General features: G+C 41.9%; 1 protein-coding gene across 5 annotated transcripts in view; it reads right to left on the bottom strand.

Annotated features, from left to right (window-relative positions):
• Positions 1-13,332, bottom strand: part of CDC27 (cell division cycle 27) — a 78,364-nt gene that overhangs the window by 54,152 nt on the left and 10,880 nt on the right. For all 5 annotated transcript variants that reach the window (XR_010729469.1, XM_066262679.1, XM_066262680.1 and 2 more), the window contains exon 2: positions 2,964-3,039. Coding sequence is in view for 4 of the 5 variants with exons in the window: in XM_066262679.1 (XP_066118776.1) it covers positions 2,964-3,039 (76 nt within the window). In the remaining variant the exon portion in view is untranslated. The remainder of the gene's footprint in view (positions 1-2,963; positions 3,040-13,332) is intronic.

Genomic DNA, 13,332 nt, shown 5'->3' with positions numbered 1-13,332 from the left:
TAGGAGTCCCGGGTTCGATTCCCGGTCAGGGCACACAGGAGAAGCGCCCATCTGCTTCTCCACCCCTCCCCCTCTCCTTCCTCTCTGTCTCTCTCTTCCACTCCCGCAGCCGAGGCTCCACTGGAGCAAAGATGGCCCGGGCGCTGGGGATGGCTCTGCGGCCTCTGCCTCAGGCGCTAGAATGGCTCTGGATGCAACAGAGCGACGCCCCAGAGGGGCAGAACATCGCCCCCTGGTGGGCATGCCGGGTGGATCCTGGTCAGGCGCATGCGGGAGTCTGTCAGACTGCTTCCCTGTTTCCAGCTTCGGAAAAATGAAAAGAAAAAAAAAATAAAATAAAAAATAAAGGTTCCTCAAAAAATTAAAAATAAAACTGCCTATGAGCCAGCAATTCCACTTCTTGGTATTTAACTAAAGAAATTTAAAACACTAATTTGAAAGAATAATTGCACCCCTATGTTCTTTGCAGTGTTATTTACAATAGCCAATATATGGAAGCAACCCAAATGCCCATCAACAAATGAGTCATTGCATATATATATATAAATATAATGGAATACTTCTCAGTCATGAAAAAGAATGACTCTTACCATTTGGGACAGCATAGATGGACCTAGAGGATATTATGCTAACTGAAGTAAATCAGACATATAGCATGATTTCACTTATATGTGGAAGCTAATGAACAAACAAAAGTGAAACAGACTCAAAGACACAGAGAACAGATTGATTGTTGCCAGAGAGGATGGGGTTGGGGTAGAGGTAAATAAAAAGGTGAAAGGATTAAGATGTATACATTGGTAATTACAAAATAGTCATAGGAATGAAAAGTATAGAATAGGGAATATAGTCAATAATATTGCAATAATTACATATGATGCCAGGTATGTACTAGAAATATAGAGGGGAACACTTTGTAAAGTATGTGACTAACCACTATGCTGCACACCTGAAACTAGTACAAAATAATATTGAATGCGAACTATAGTTGAAAAATAAAATTTAAAAAAAGGACCAGATTGAAAAATACATAATATTAAATAAAGTAATTACGTAATAATACCATGATAAATTCTTTAAATTTTTAACTACCAAGAATCATATATTCATAGTAGTTATAGAAAGATGACAATAAGCTCTGGCCAGGTTGCTCAGTGGATACAGCATCATCCTGGCATGCCAAGGTTGCGTGATCCCCAATTAGGGCACATAGAAGGCGCGATCAATGACTATACAACTAGATGGAGCAACGAAGTGGAATAGTGAATTGATGCTTCTCTCTTTCTCTCCTCCACCAACCAAATCAATGGGGGGGGGGGATGACAATTTTCCAGCTACTGAAGCAATAGGAGAAAGTATAAGTGAGTTTATACTTTCAAACTTACAAAGCTGATGAGTTTAACTACATAAAAAATTTAAATATCAGAATAATAAAAATGAATAGAATTAAGATTTAAAAGCAGCAATTTGTGGCAAATATGTAAGAAATAAAGATATAATTCACAAAATAGAAATGTAAAACACTTGAGAAAACACCCATAATCTCTGTTATAATCATGCAAAATACATCATAATTCTCAAGTAAACAAAAATACATTAAAATGGCCAAATGGGCCTGACCTGTGGTGGCGCAATGGATAAAGTGTTGACCTGGAATGCTGAGGTCACCGGTTCAAAACCCTGGGCTTGCCCGGTCAAGGTATATATGGGAATTGATGCTTCCTGCTCTTCCCCCCTTTCTCTCTCTCTCTCTCTCTCTCTCTCTCTCTCTCACTCTAACTCTCTCTCCTCTCTAAAATGAATAAATAAATAAAATTATATAAAAAATAATAAAAAATAAAATAAAATGGTCAAATGTGAGACTGATAGGCCTATGAAGGAAGTCTGACACTGTTGGTGACACCCCATATTATTATATCTCTCTTTGCTGGTTATCAACTGGGAAAAAAAGTAATTTGTAGTAGAACTGATCACACCCTTTGACTTGTAAATTTCATTTTAGTGTATATAACCAAAGGAAATAACTTGAAATAAAAAAGCTGTACATAATCATCTATATTAGCATCTTAGAAAGAGAATTAACAATAATTAATAAGAAAAGCAAAATACACATTATTTGAAGAAGGCTGTGCCAATTCCTCAATTTTATGAGGCAATTTTTATCTTTAGCTGAGAAATCTGTAATACTCAGACATTAAGTAACTTGCCCAAGGTATACAACTGCGTATTTAAGTGACAGTGTTAGGGTTTATTCTGAGGCCATAGACTCTAATCCATGCTCTTTGCCACAGAATAGACTCTGTTCTAATAAAAAACCTTAAAAAAAAAAAAAAAACCCTAAGGATTGGGAAAGATTAAGTAAGCCATAGTGTAAAATGTGAAGTAACTCTACTGTTATTAAAATTAGCATATAGGCCCTGGCCGGTTGGCTCAGCAGTAGAACGTCGGCCTGGTGTGCAGAAGTCCTGGGTTCGATTCCCGGTCAGGGCACACAGGAGAAGTGCCCATCTGCTTCTCCACCCCTCCCCCTCTCCTTCCTCTCTGACTCTCTCTTCCCTTCCCACAGCGAGGCTCCACTGGAGCAAAGATGGCCTGGGCGCTGGGGATGGCTCCCTGGCCTCTGCCCCAGGCACTAGAGTGGCTCTGGTCACGACAGAGCGACGCCCCAGAGGGGCAGAGCATTGCCCCCTGGTGGGCAGAGCGTGGCCCCCTGGTGGGCGTGCCGGGTGGATCCCGGTCGCGCGCATGCGGAGTCTGTCTGTCTCTCCCCTTTTCCAGCTTCAGAAAAATACAAAAAAAAAATTAGCATATAAGGGAGCCACAAAGAAACAAAGAAGTTTTTATGAACTAGTGTCAATCATAAAAACAAAAGCAACATTCAGAATCTTATCAAAGTCATCAGAAGTATGACATTTATATATTTTATTTATTTATGACTTTATAGAAATGAATATACTACAAACCTTCTGCATACAGTCGTTCTGCAAGGAAAACTGCATCTCGGTAAGCATAATGGTTTAGTGCTTGCCATATAGCAGCCTGCAAGTGGAAGAAAAGAACATAAATACACAGTCTCAAGGAAACTCCTACAACAAAGCCTTGCATATAATCCTCAAGTCAACATCCCTAATTTAGTAATAAAACCTCAATGTCCCCAGTGCAAATTCCAAAATGTGTTAGATAAAGCTCTTCACAGTATAGCTCCTAAAATATGTACTTGAATTGACTCACTGGACTCTCCATGGACTTTTAGGCTTCTGTGCCTGCATAATTAATTACTTATCCATCACTGGGGAGTGTAGGTTCCCTCATTCCTAAAGACCCAGCTTAAATAACATGTACTTCATCAAGCTTCTCTGGCTGATCTCTAGCCATTTTTTTGGTAAACACGCCTCTAATATTATATTAGTTACTCGTTTGCAGATCTGCCTACCCCAGTAACCTATATTGCTCTAAACTTAAAGCTGTGGTTTGCAACAATTTTTCATGATTACACATAAGGGAGATGTTCAAAGGTATGTCATCCTCCAACTAAAACTTTCCCATCAAATCCCTTTAATGTCATCCTATTCTCACCCACTCAAGGCAATACTGACATACAAATGAGTAAAGCTATAACAGAAATAACCTTTAATTTATCTAAATACATTTTTCTATTTTAGAGTTATGAAACATTAAGTATATATCAGATACATTTTAAATAATAATAGCCTGACCAGGCAGTGGCGCAGTGGATAGAGCGTCGGACTGGGATGCGGAAGGACCCAGGTTCGAGACCCTGGGGTTGCCAGCTTGAGCGCGGGCTCATCTGGCTTGAGCAAAAAGCTCACTAGCATGGACCCAAGGTCACTGGCTCGAGCAGGGGGTTACTCAGTCTACTGAAGGCCCGTGGTCATGGCACATATGAGAAAGCAATCAATGAACACTATACGGTGTCGCAACAAAAAACTGATTATTGATGCTTCTCATCTCTCTCCGTTTCTGTCTATCCCTCTATCTGACTCTCTCTGTCCCTGTAAAAAAAAAATTAAAAAATTAAAAAAAATAATAAAAACATTTAGACCAGGGGTCTCAAACTTGCGGCCCGTGGGCAGCATGCAGCCCGCCGAACAATTTTGTGTGGCCCGCAGACTAATCCACGAAGTTCAAAATATTTTGGATAAAATTAAGTAAGCCTAGGGGCTTACTTGTATTTTTCATTTCTCTAGCATCCTAGCTAGATATTAGCTTAGTTAACAGCAGTTGTGATGCGAACTACAGTTTCTGGTCGTTTTGTGACACTGAGTAAACTGCATGTACGATTGTGCTTGTTGTACTGATTTTTTTTTTGTTTTCAACTGCAGTGAGAAAGGTGTTGCATAACAGTTGCCTTTTGTAGACCTAGTGTGGCCCGCTGAACGGCTGTGATCTTGCACTACGGCCCACATGCTGAGTTGAGTTTGAGACCCCTGATTTAGACCCATGTATTTCCTATCCAGCTCAAGAAGTAAAATATTACCAAAAACATAAATAAGCCTGACCAGGCGGTGGCGCAGTGAATAGAGCGTAGGACTGGGATGCGGAGGACCCCGGTTCGAGACCCTGAGGTCGCCAGCTTGAGCGAGGGCTCATCTGGTTTGAGCAAAAGCTCACCAGCTTGGACCCAAGGTCGCTGGCTGGAGCAAGGGGTTACTCGGTCTGCTGTAGCACCACAGTCAAGGCAGATATGAGAAAGCAATCAATGAACAACTGAGGTGTTGCAATGAAAAACTGATGATTGATGCTTCTCATCTCTCTCCCCATTCCTGTCTGTCTATCCCTTTCTCTCTCTGTCTCTGTAAAAAAATAAAAAATGACTAATATCTTTGAAGCTCATCTATCACATAACCTCTCAGATTTAAAGAGGAAACCATCACTCTGAATTATGTTAATCTTTCTTTTGGCTTTCTTCACAATTTTTATACATTTGTATGTATTAGCCTTAAGCAATGTTAATATTGTTTTGTTTTATAAATTTTAAATATAAAGCCCTGGCTGGCTGGCTCAGTGGTAGAGCGTCGGCCCGGCTTGTGGAAGTCCTGGGATCGATACCCGGTCAGGGCACACAGGAAAAGCAACCATCTGCTTCTCCATCCTTCCCCCTCTCCTTCCTAGCTCTCTCTTCCACTCCTGCAGCCAAGGCTCCATTGGAGCCAAGCTGGGATGGGCGCTGAGGATGGCTCCATGGCCTCTGCCTCAGGTACTAAAAAATGGCTCTGGCTGCAATGGAGCATTGCCCCCGATGGGCATGCCAGGTGGATCTCTGCGGGCGCATGCAAGAGTCTGTCTCTCTGCCTCCCCTCCTCTCACTAAAATTAAAAATTAAAAAATTAAATATAATCATATTATATGTATTCTGCAATATTTTGCTTTTGTAAAACAATTATTAGGTTCTGAAAATTCATCCTTGATGATGGGTGTAGCTGGAGTTCATTCATTCTGATTGCTGAATAAACAACATTTCCATTGTATAAACATACCAAAGTGTATTTTATCCATTTTATAGCATATGAACACTTGGGTCATTTCTAATGTTTTCCCCAGTTATAATAATGCTACAGTGAAAACTCTTATATTTGTCTCTTGGGGCACATGTTTAAGAATTTCTCTAAATTACTATATACATTTAAGAATAAAATTACTGGATTGTTGAGTATACGCATATGTTCATCTTTTCTAGGTAGTGTAAAATTATTTTCCGAAACTGCTGGTTTAATTTATGCTCCTAACCAACAATGTATGAGCTCCCATTATTCCATATCCTTGTCTACTCTAAGTATTTTCAAACTTTAAAATTTTTACCAATCAGATAGATGTAAAATGTTTATCTAGTGCTTTTAATTAGCATCTCTTAATATTAAAATGAGGCTGTGTTTACTGGTAATTTATTTCATGTATATTGGGCTTCTGGCAAATGCCTCTTCATGTATCATACATTTTTCTTTTCTTTTTTTTTTAAATTAAGTGGGAAGTGGGGAGGCAGAAAGACAGACTCCTGCAAGTGCCGTGATGGGGATCCACATGGTAAGCCCCCTAAGGGGTGTTGCTCCGTTGATTGGCAACCGATATATTTTAGTGCCTGAGGCGAGGCCAAGGAGCCATCCTCAGCATCTGTGGCCAACTTACTCAAACCATTCAAGACATGGCTGTGGGAGAATAGAGAGAGAGAGAGAGAGAGAGAGAGAGAGAGACAGAGACAGAGACAGAGACAGAAAGACAAGAGAGAGAGAAAGGTGGAGAAGCAGACAGTCACTTCTCCTGTGTGTTCTGACCGGGAATTGAACCTGGGACTTCCACAAGCCTGGCTAACACTCTACTTCTATACCAACAGGCCAGGCCTCTTTTTCTTTTTTTTAAAGATTTAATTTATTAGCCTGTTCAGTTAGCTCAGTCAGTTAAGAGCACCATCCCAAAAGAACAAGCTTGTGGGTTTGATCCCCAGTCAGGGTGCACACAGGAAGCAACCAAAAAATGCACAACTTAGTGGCACAACAAAAAATACTTTCTGTCCTCTCTCTCTTCCTCTGTCTCTCTAAAAATCAATAAAAATTAAGCCCTGGCCGGGTAGCTCGGTTGGTTGGAGTATTGACCCCAAGTGTGGAGGTTGCCAGTCAGGGTACATACAGGAGCAGCTTGATGTTCCTGTCTCTCTCTCTTCCTGCTTTTCTCAGGGGGGAAAAAAAATTATTAATTGATTTTAGAGAGAGGGGCAGAGATAGAGAGAGAGAGAGGAAGTGGGGAGGAGCAGGAAGAATCAACTCTATTAGTTGCTTCTCCTATTTGCCCTGATCAGGCAAGCCCTGGGTTTCAAACCCAGTGACCTCAGTATTCCAGGTCCATGCTTTATCCACTGCGTCACCATAGGTCAGGCTGTCACACATTTTTCTGTTGGGTGACTGGCCTTTTCTTATTGTTTTACCCAGCCTTTTTAGGAGCACTAAACTAGAGGTTTCCTTTCATTTTTAGTGTATCATGTAAATTATGTATATATAAATTATGTGTTTATATATTTGTTTTACCTAACATTTTTAGGAGCACTAATTAAGGAGGTTTTATAACCATCTAGATTTAACTCTGTCATAAGATATAAAAGTCTCCAATTAATTTTTTAAAAGAAAGCTCTCATAAGTTTACATATTTTTAGTAGCTAACTATTTTTGAGAAATCTCACAACTAATCATGATATAACAGTGTTGTTTATTTTTAGCATGTATACCAGCTCATACTTTGTTGAATGATTTAATAGTTATAACAAAACCATAAGATCTGCCCTGGCTGGGTAGCTCATTTAGCTCAGTGGTCCCCAACCTTTTTTGGGCCACGGACCGGTTTAATGTCAGAAAATATTTTCACAGACCGGCCTTTAGGGTGGGATGGATAAATGTATCACGTGACTGAGACAAGAGTCAAGAGTAAGTCTTAGACGGATGTAACAGAGGGAATCTGGTCATTTTTTAAAAATAAAACATCGTTCAGACTTAAATATAAATAAATAAATAAAACGGAAATAATGTAAGTTATTTATTCTTTCTCTGTGGACCGGTACTGGTCCACGGCCCGGGGGTTGGGCACCACTGATTTAGCTTGAGTGTTGTCCCCATACATGAAGGCTAAAGGTTCAATTACTGGTTTAGTGCATGTACAAGAATCAACCAATGAATGCATAAATAAGTAGAACAACAGACCGTTTCTCTATCTCTCTTTTTCTCTCTCTCTCCCTCTTCCACATTTCCTCTTTCTCTAAAATAAAAAAATTTTTTTTTAATGAGAGAGAGAAGGAGAGAGATGACAAACAAGGACAGACAGACAGGAAGGAAGACAGATGAGAAGCATCAACTCATAGTTGCAGCACTTTAGTTTTTCATTAATTGTTTTCTCATATGTGCCTTCACCAGGGGACTCCAGCCAGCCAGTGACCCCTTGCTCAAGCCAGCAAGCATAAAGTTATGTCTATGATCCCATGCTCAGGCTGGTGACCCCATGCTCAACATGGTGAATCCACACTCATGCTGGATAAGCTGTGCTCAAGCTGGTGACCTCAGGGTTTTGAACCTAGGTCCTCAGCATTCCAGGCTATTGATGCTCTATCCACTTCGCCAATGCCTGGTCAGAAAAAAAAAAACTATTTTTATTTTTATTTATTTCTAATTTTTTTTATTTTTTTTATTTTTCTGAAGTTGGAAATGGGGAGGCAGTCAGACAGACTCCCGCATGCGGTCGACCGGGATCCACCCGGCATGCCCACCAGGGGGCGATACTCTGCCCACCTGGGGTATCGCTCTGTTGCAACCAGAGCCATTCTAGCACCTGAGGCAGAGGCCACAGAGCCATCCCCAGTGCCCGGGCCATCCCTGCTCCAATGGAGCCTTGGCTGCGGGAGGGGAAGAGAGAGACAGAGAAGAAGGAGAGGGGGAGGGATGGAGAAGCAGATGGGCGCTTCTCCTGTGTGCCCTGGCTGGGAATCGAACCCGGGACTCCTGCACGCCAGGCCGACGCTCTACCACTGAGCCAACCGGCCAGGGTCTATTTTTATTTTTTATTCAGTGAGGGGAGAGAAACAGAGACAGACTCTCACATGCCCCCATCTGGGATCCACCTGGCAAGCCCACTAGGGGGCACTGCGCCATTGCTCAGCAACAGAGCCCTTCTTGGTGCCTCAGGAGGAGGTTATAGAGCCATCCTCAGTGCTTGGGGTCAACTTGCTCCAATTGAGCCATGGCTGCAGAAGGGGGAGAAAGGGAGGAAAGGAAGGAGGGGGGGAGAGAGATAGAGAGAGAGAAAGAAATATGTATGGGGGGAGAAGAAATAGATGGGCATTTCTATGTGCCCTGACCGAGAATTGAACCCAAGACATCCACATGTCAGGCTGACGCTCTACTACTGAGCCAACTAGCCAGGACCAAAAAAAAAAACCATTTTTTTTTTTTGTACCTTTCTGAAGCTGGAAACGGGGATAGACAGTCAGACAGACTCCCGCATGCGCCCAACCGGGATCCACCTGGCACGCCCACCAGGGGGCGACGCTCTGCCCCTCCGGGGCGTCGCTCTGTTGCGACCAGAGCCACTCTAGTGCCTGGGGCAGAGGCCAAGAAGCCATCCCCAGCGCCCGGGCCATCCCTGCTCCAATGCAGCCTCGGCTGCGGGAGGGGGAGAGACAGAGAGGAAGGAGAGGGGGCGGGGTGGAGAAGCAGATGGGTGCTTCTCCTGTGTGCCCTGGCCGGGAATCGAACCCGGGACTTCTGCACGCCAGGCCGATGCTCTACCACTGAGCCAACCGGCCAGGGCCAAAAAAAAATTTTTTTTTTAATTAATTAATTTTATTTGGAAAACTAAATTAAACAGGGTGACATTGATCAACAAGAGTACATAGATTTTGGGTAAGCATCTCCATATCAATTGGACAGTCAGATTATGCTGTATCCAACACCCATAAAAATTTTAAAAAAAATTAAGATCTGATTACCTGCCTGACCTGTGTTGGCGCAGTAGATAAAGCACTGACCTGGAACGCTGTGGTCACCAGTTCAAAACCCTGAGCTTGACTTGTCAAGGCACATATGGGAGTTGGTGTTTCCTGCCTCTTTCCCTTTCTCTCTCACTCTCTCTTCACTCTAAAATGAATAATAAAGCCTGACCAGGTGGTGGTGCAGTGGATAGAGCATCGGACTGGGATGCAGAGGACCCAGGTTCGAGACCCCGAGGTCACCGGCTTGAGTGCAGGCTCATTTGGTTTGAGCAAGACTTATCAGCTTGAGCCCAAGATTGCTGGCTTGAGCAAGGAGTCACTCAATCTGCTGTAGGCCCACCCCTCCGTCAAGGCACATATGGGAAGGCAATCAACGAGTAAGTAAGGTGTCGCAACGAAGAACTGATGCTTCTCATCTCTCTCCCTTCCTGTCTGTCCCTCTATCTCTGTCACAAAGTAAATAAATAAATAAATTTTAAAAAATAAATAAATAAAATGAATTTAAAAAAAAGATCTTAAGCCCTGGCCGGTAGGCTCAGTGTTAGAGCATCAGCCCAACATGTGGACATCTTGGGTTCGACTCCTAGTCAGCGCACACAGGAGAAGAGCCCATCTGCTTCTCCACCCCTCCCCTTTTCGCTTCTCTCTGTCTCTCCTTCTCTCTTTTCTCCTCCCCTCCTGCAGTCATGGCTCAATTAGAGCGAGTTAGCCCCAAGTGCTAAGGATGGCTCCATGCCTTCCACCTCAGGTGCTAAAAATCGACTCCAGACGCAACAGAGCAAGGGCCCCAAATGGGCAGAGCATCACCCCCTAGTGGATTTGTTGGGTAGATCCCAGTTGGGGTGCTTGCAAAAGTCTGTCTCTGCCTCCCCTCCTTTCACTAAAAAATAAGATCTTATTACCTGATTACCTACTGAAGATTACTAGCTAACATTATACCAGAAAATCTAGAAAACATTATAAGTGATTAATATGCCTTGGATATAGTAAAGCTCAAACATTTGAATGATAACAAATGTTTAGTAACACTGGTATGACTATTAATTATAATTTTTTAAAAGTCCTAATTGTAAGCCCTGGCACAGTGTTAAGTGTCAGCCCGATGTGTGGATGTCCTGGGTTTGATTCCTGGTCAGGGCACACAGGAAAAGCGATCATCTGTTTCTCCACCCCTCCTCCTCTCCCTTCTTCTTGCTCTATCTCTCTCTTCCCCTCCCGCAGCCATGACTCAGTTGGAGCAAGATGGGCCCTAGGAGCTGAGGATGGCTCCATGGCCTTACCTTAGGCACTAAAAATAGCTCAGTTGCCGAGCAACAGAGCACTGGACCCAGATAGGCAGAGCATTGCCCAGTAGGGGGCTTGCTGGGTACATCCCCTACTGGTGCATGCTGGAGTCTGTCTCTCTGCCTCCCTGCTTTTCAAGAAAAAAAAAGTCTTAATAGTAATTGATGACTTACTTAGTTCAGTGATATATTTTTCTATTTCCTCAAGGAAAGAAATGGTAAATTAACTCATTTGGGGTCTCTTGTTTATTCAGCCTTACTGTCTGTATAGCCAAAAAAATTTTTTGTTTTTGTCTTTTGACATATAGTCAAAATTTTATAGTTTCAGATATGTATGATCTGACCATCCCCATCTAGATACAAGGGAAAGGAAGATGAGAATTTAAACTTACTTTTTAGTAAACTATACCGACACAAGTAGTATCTTGATCTCCGATGTTAATGGTTTTTGTTTTGCTTTGTTTTTGCGAGAGAGACAAAGGAAGGGAGAGAGATGAGATGCATCAATTCATAAATTGTGGTACTTTAGTCGTTCTCCAAGGTTAGTGTTCTTAATCCAGTCATTTCCTCCTACTTCAACAAATTTTGCTTCTCATCATGTGGTTTTTAGAACAGCAATACTAGCATCTGTTTGGAGCTTACTGGAAGTGTGGACTCTCAGACCCCATTCCAAACCTACTAAATTAGAACCTTCATTTTAACAAGATCCCCAGATGATTTATATGTATATAAAGGTTTGAGAAGGACAAACCTAAAAGACTTTATCTAATTAAAAGCCTCCCTGCTCAGCAGAATCCACAAAGCCAAAGAGGCTGTCTCATAAAACGTTAATTCAACATGTTATGAATATCATGCATCATACAAATGTACACTTAAAACCTATATGATCCTGCCTGACCAGGCGGTGGCACAGTGGATAGAGCGTCGGACTGGGATGCAGAGGATCCAGGTTCGAGACCCCGAGGTCGCCAGCTTGAGCGCGGGCTCATTTGGTTTGAGCAAAAGCCCACCAGCTTGAACCCAAGGTCGCTGGCTCCAGCAAGGGGTTACTCAGTCTGCTGAAGGCCCACGGTCAAGGCACATATGGGAAGGCAATCAATGAACAACTAGGGTGTTGCAACGCGCAATGAAAAACTAATGATTGATGCTTCTCATCTCTCTCCGTTCCTGTCTGTCTGTCCCTGTCTATCCCTCTCTCTGACTTACTCTCTGTCTCTGTAAAAAATAAATAAATAAAAGAAACCTATATGATTCTATCAACCAATGTCACCTCAATAAATGTAATAAAAAGGATGTTATGAATAAAATAATTTTTCATTTTCTTATTTATTGATTTTTTTTTTTTTAGAGAGGAGAAACGAGAGGGAGAGAGAGAGAGTGAAAGAGAAAGAGAGGGGTAAAATCAGGAAGCATCAGTTGCTTCCTGTATATGCCTTGACCAGGCAAGCCCAGGGTTTTGGATCAGTAACCTCAGCATTCCAAGTCAACGCTTTAGCCACTGCGCTACCACAGGTCAGGCAAATAAAATAATTTCTAATCCTTTAGGTCATGTCCCTTTGCTTTAAAACAAGGGTCCCCAAACTTTTTACACAGGGGGCCAGTTCACTGCCCCTTAGACCGTTGGAGGGCCAGACTATAAAAAAACTATGAACAAATCCCTATGCACCCTGCACATATCTTATTTTAAAGTAAAAAAACAAAACAGGAACAAATACAATATTTAAAATAAAGAACAAGTAAATTTAAATCAACAAACTGACCAGTATTTCAATGGGAACTATGGGCCTGCTTTTGGCTAATGGAGATGGTCAATGTGCTCCTCTCACTGACCACCAATGAAAGAGGTCCCCCTTCCGGAAGTGCGGTGGGGGCCAGATAAATGGCCTCAGGGGGCTGCATGCGGCCCACGGGCCATAGTTTGGGGACCCCTGCTTTAAAAGAAAGCCTCAAATTACTTGTTTCACGGCCACTTGTTTGTAGGTCCTCATGTTCCTTCTTAGCCCTAACCCATTTTTTACACCTATTAAAACATCCTATGTATGATATTAATTGAAATGAATCACAAGACTATCTCCTTTCATAACCCTTCCAAATTAGTTGGGCAAAAAAGAAATCTCCTTTGGTCTGAAATTTAAAAAACTATCATTTCACTTTCCCCCAATATTTCTAGAAGTAGTTGACATATTCTGTAAAGTGACTCTAACATACGTACTTAAAAATTATTAACTGCTCTAAATAAGAGAAATCTGGAATTTTCAGATGCTTATAGATTCCATACTAAAGATAATTTGTTACCAAAAAGCCCAATTTATCCCAACACTCTTACTCATAATTTCCAGAGAAAGCAGTTCATACAATTTTAATTTGCCATACATCAGTTTTCTGCCAGCTGGCATATATCATTGCTTCTGTAATACCTCCATATAAATTAATTCACAATACCTCTCAATCACAGAAAGGAATACTTAAGAATATTAAAATATCATACTACCCTAGAAAGACTCAGTAATTGGAAGGTGCTCTCCATTACTTGGGAATAAAGATGGGAAGAGAAAAAAAAAAAGA

This window comes from Saccopteryx bilineata, chromosome 2 (assembly GCF_036850765.1).
Source record: "Saccopteryx bilineata isolate mSacBil1 chromosome 2, mSacBil1_pri_phased_curated, whole genome shotgun sequence".
In the NCBI taxonomy this organism is placed as follows: domain Eukaryota; kingdom Metazoa; phylum Chordata; class Mammalia; order Chiroptera; family Emballonuridae; genus Saccopteryx; species Saccopteryx bilineata.
Note: the sequence above shows the minus strand (reverse complement) of the source record. Positions and strands in the feature narration are given on the sequence as shown.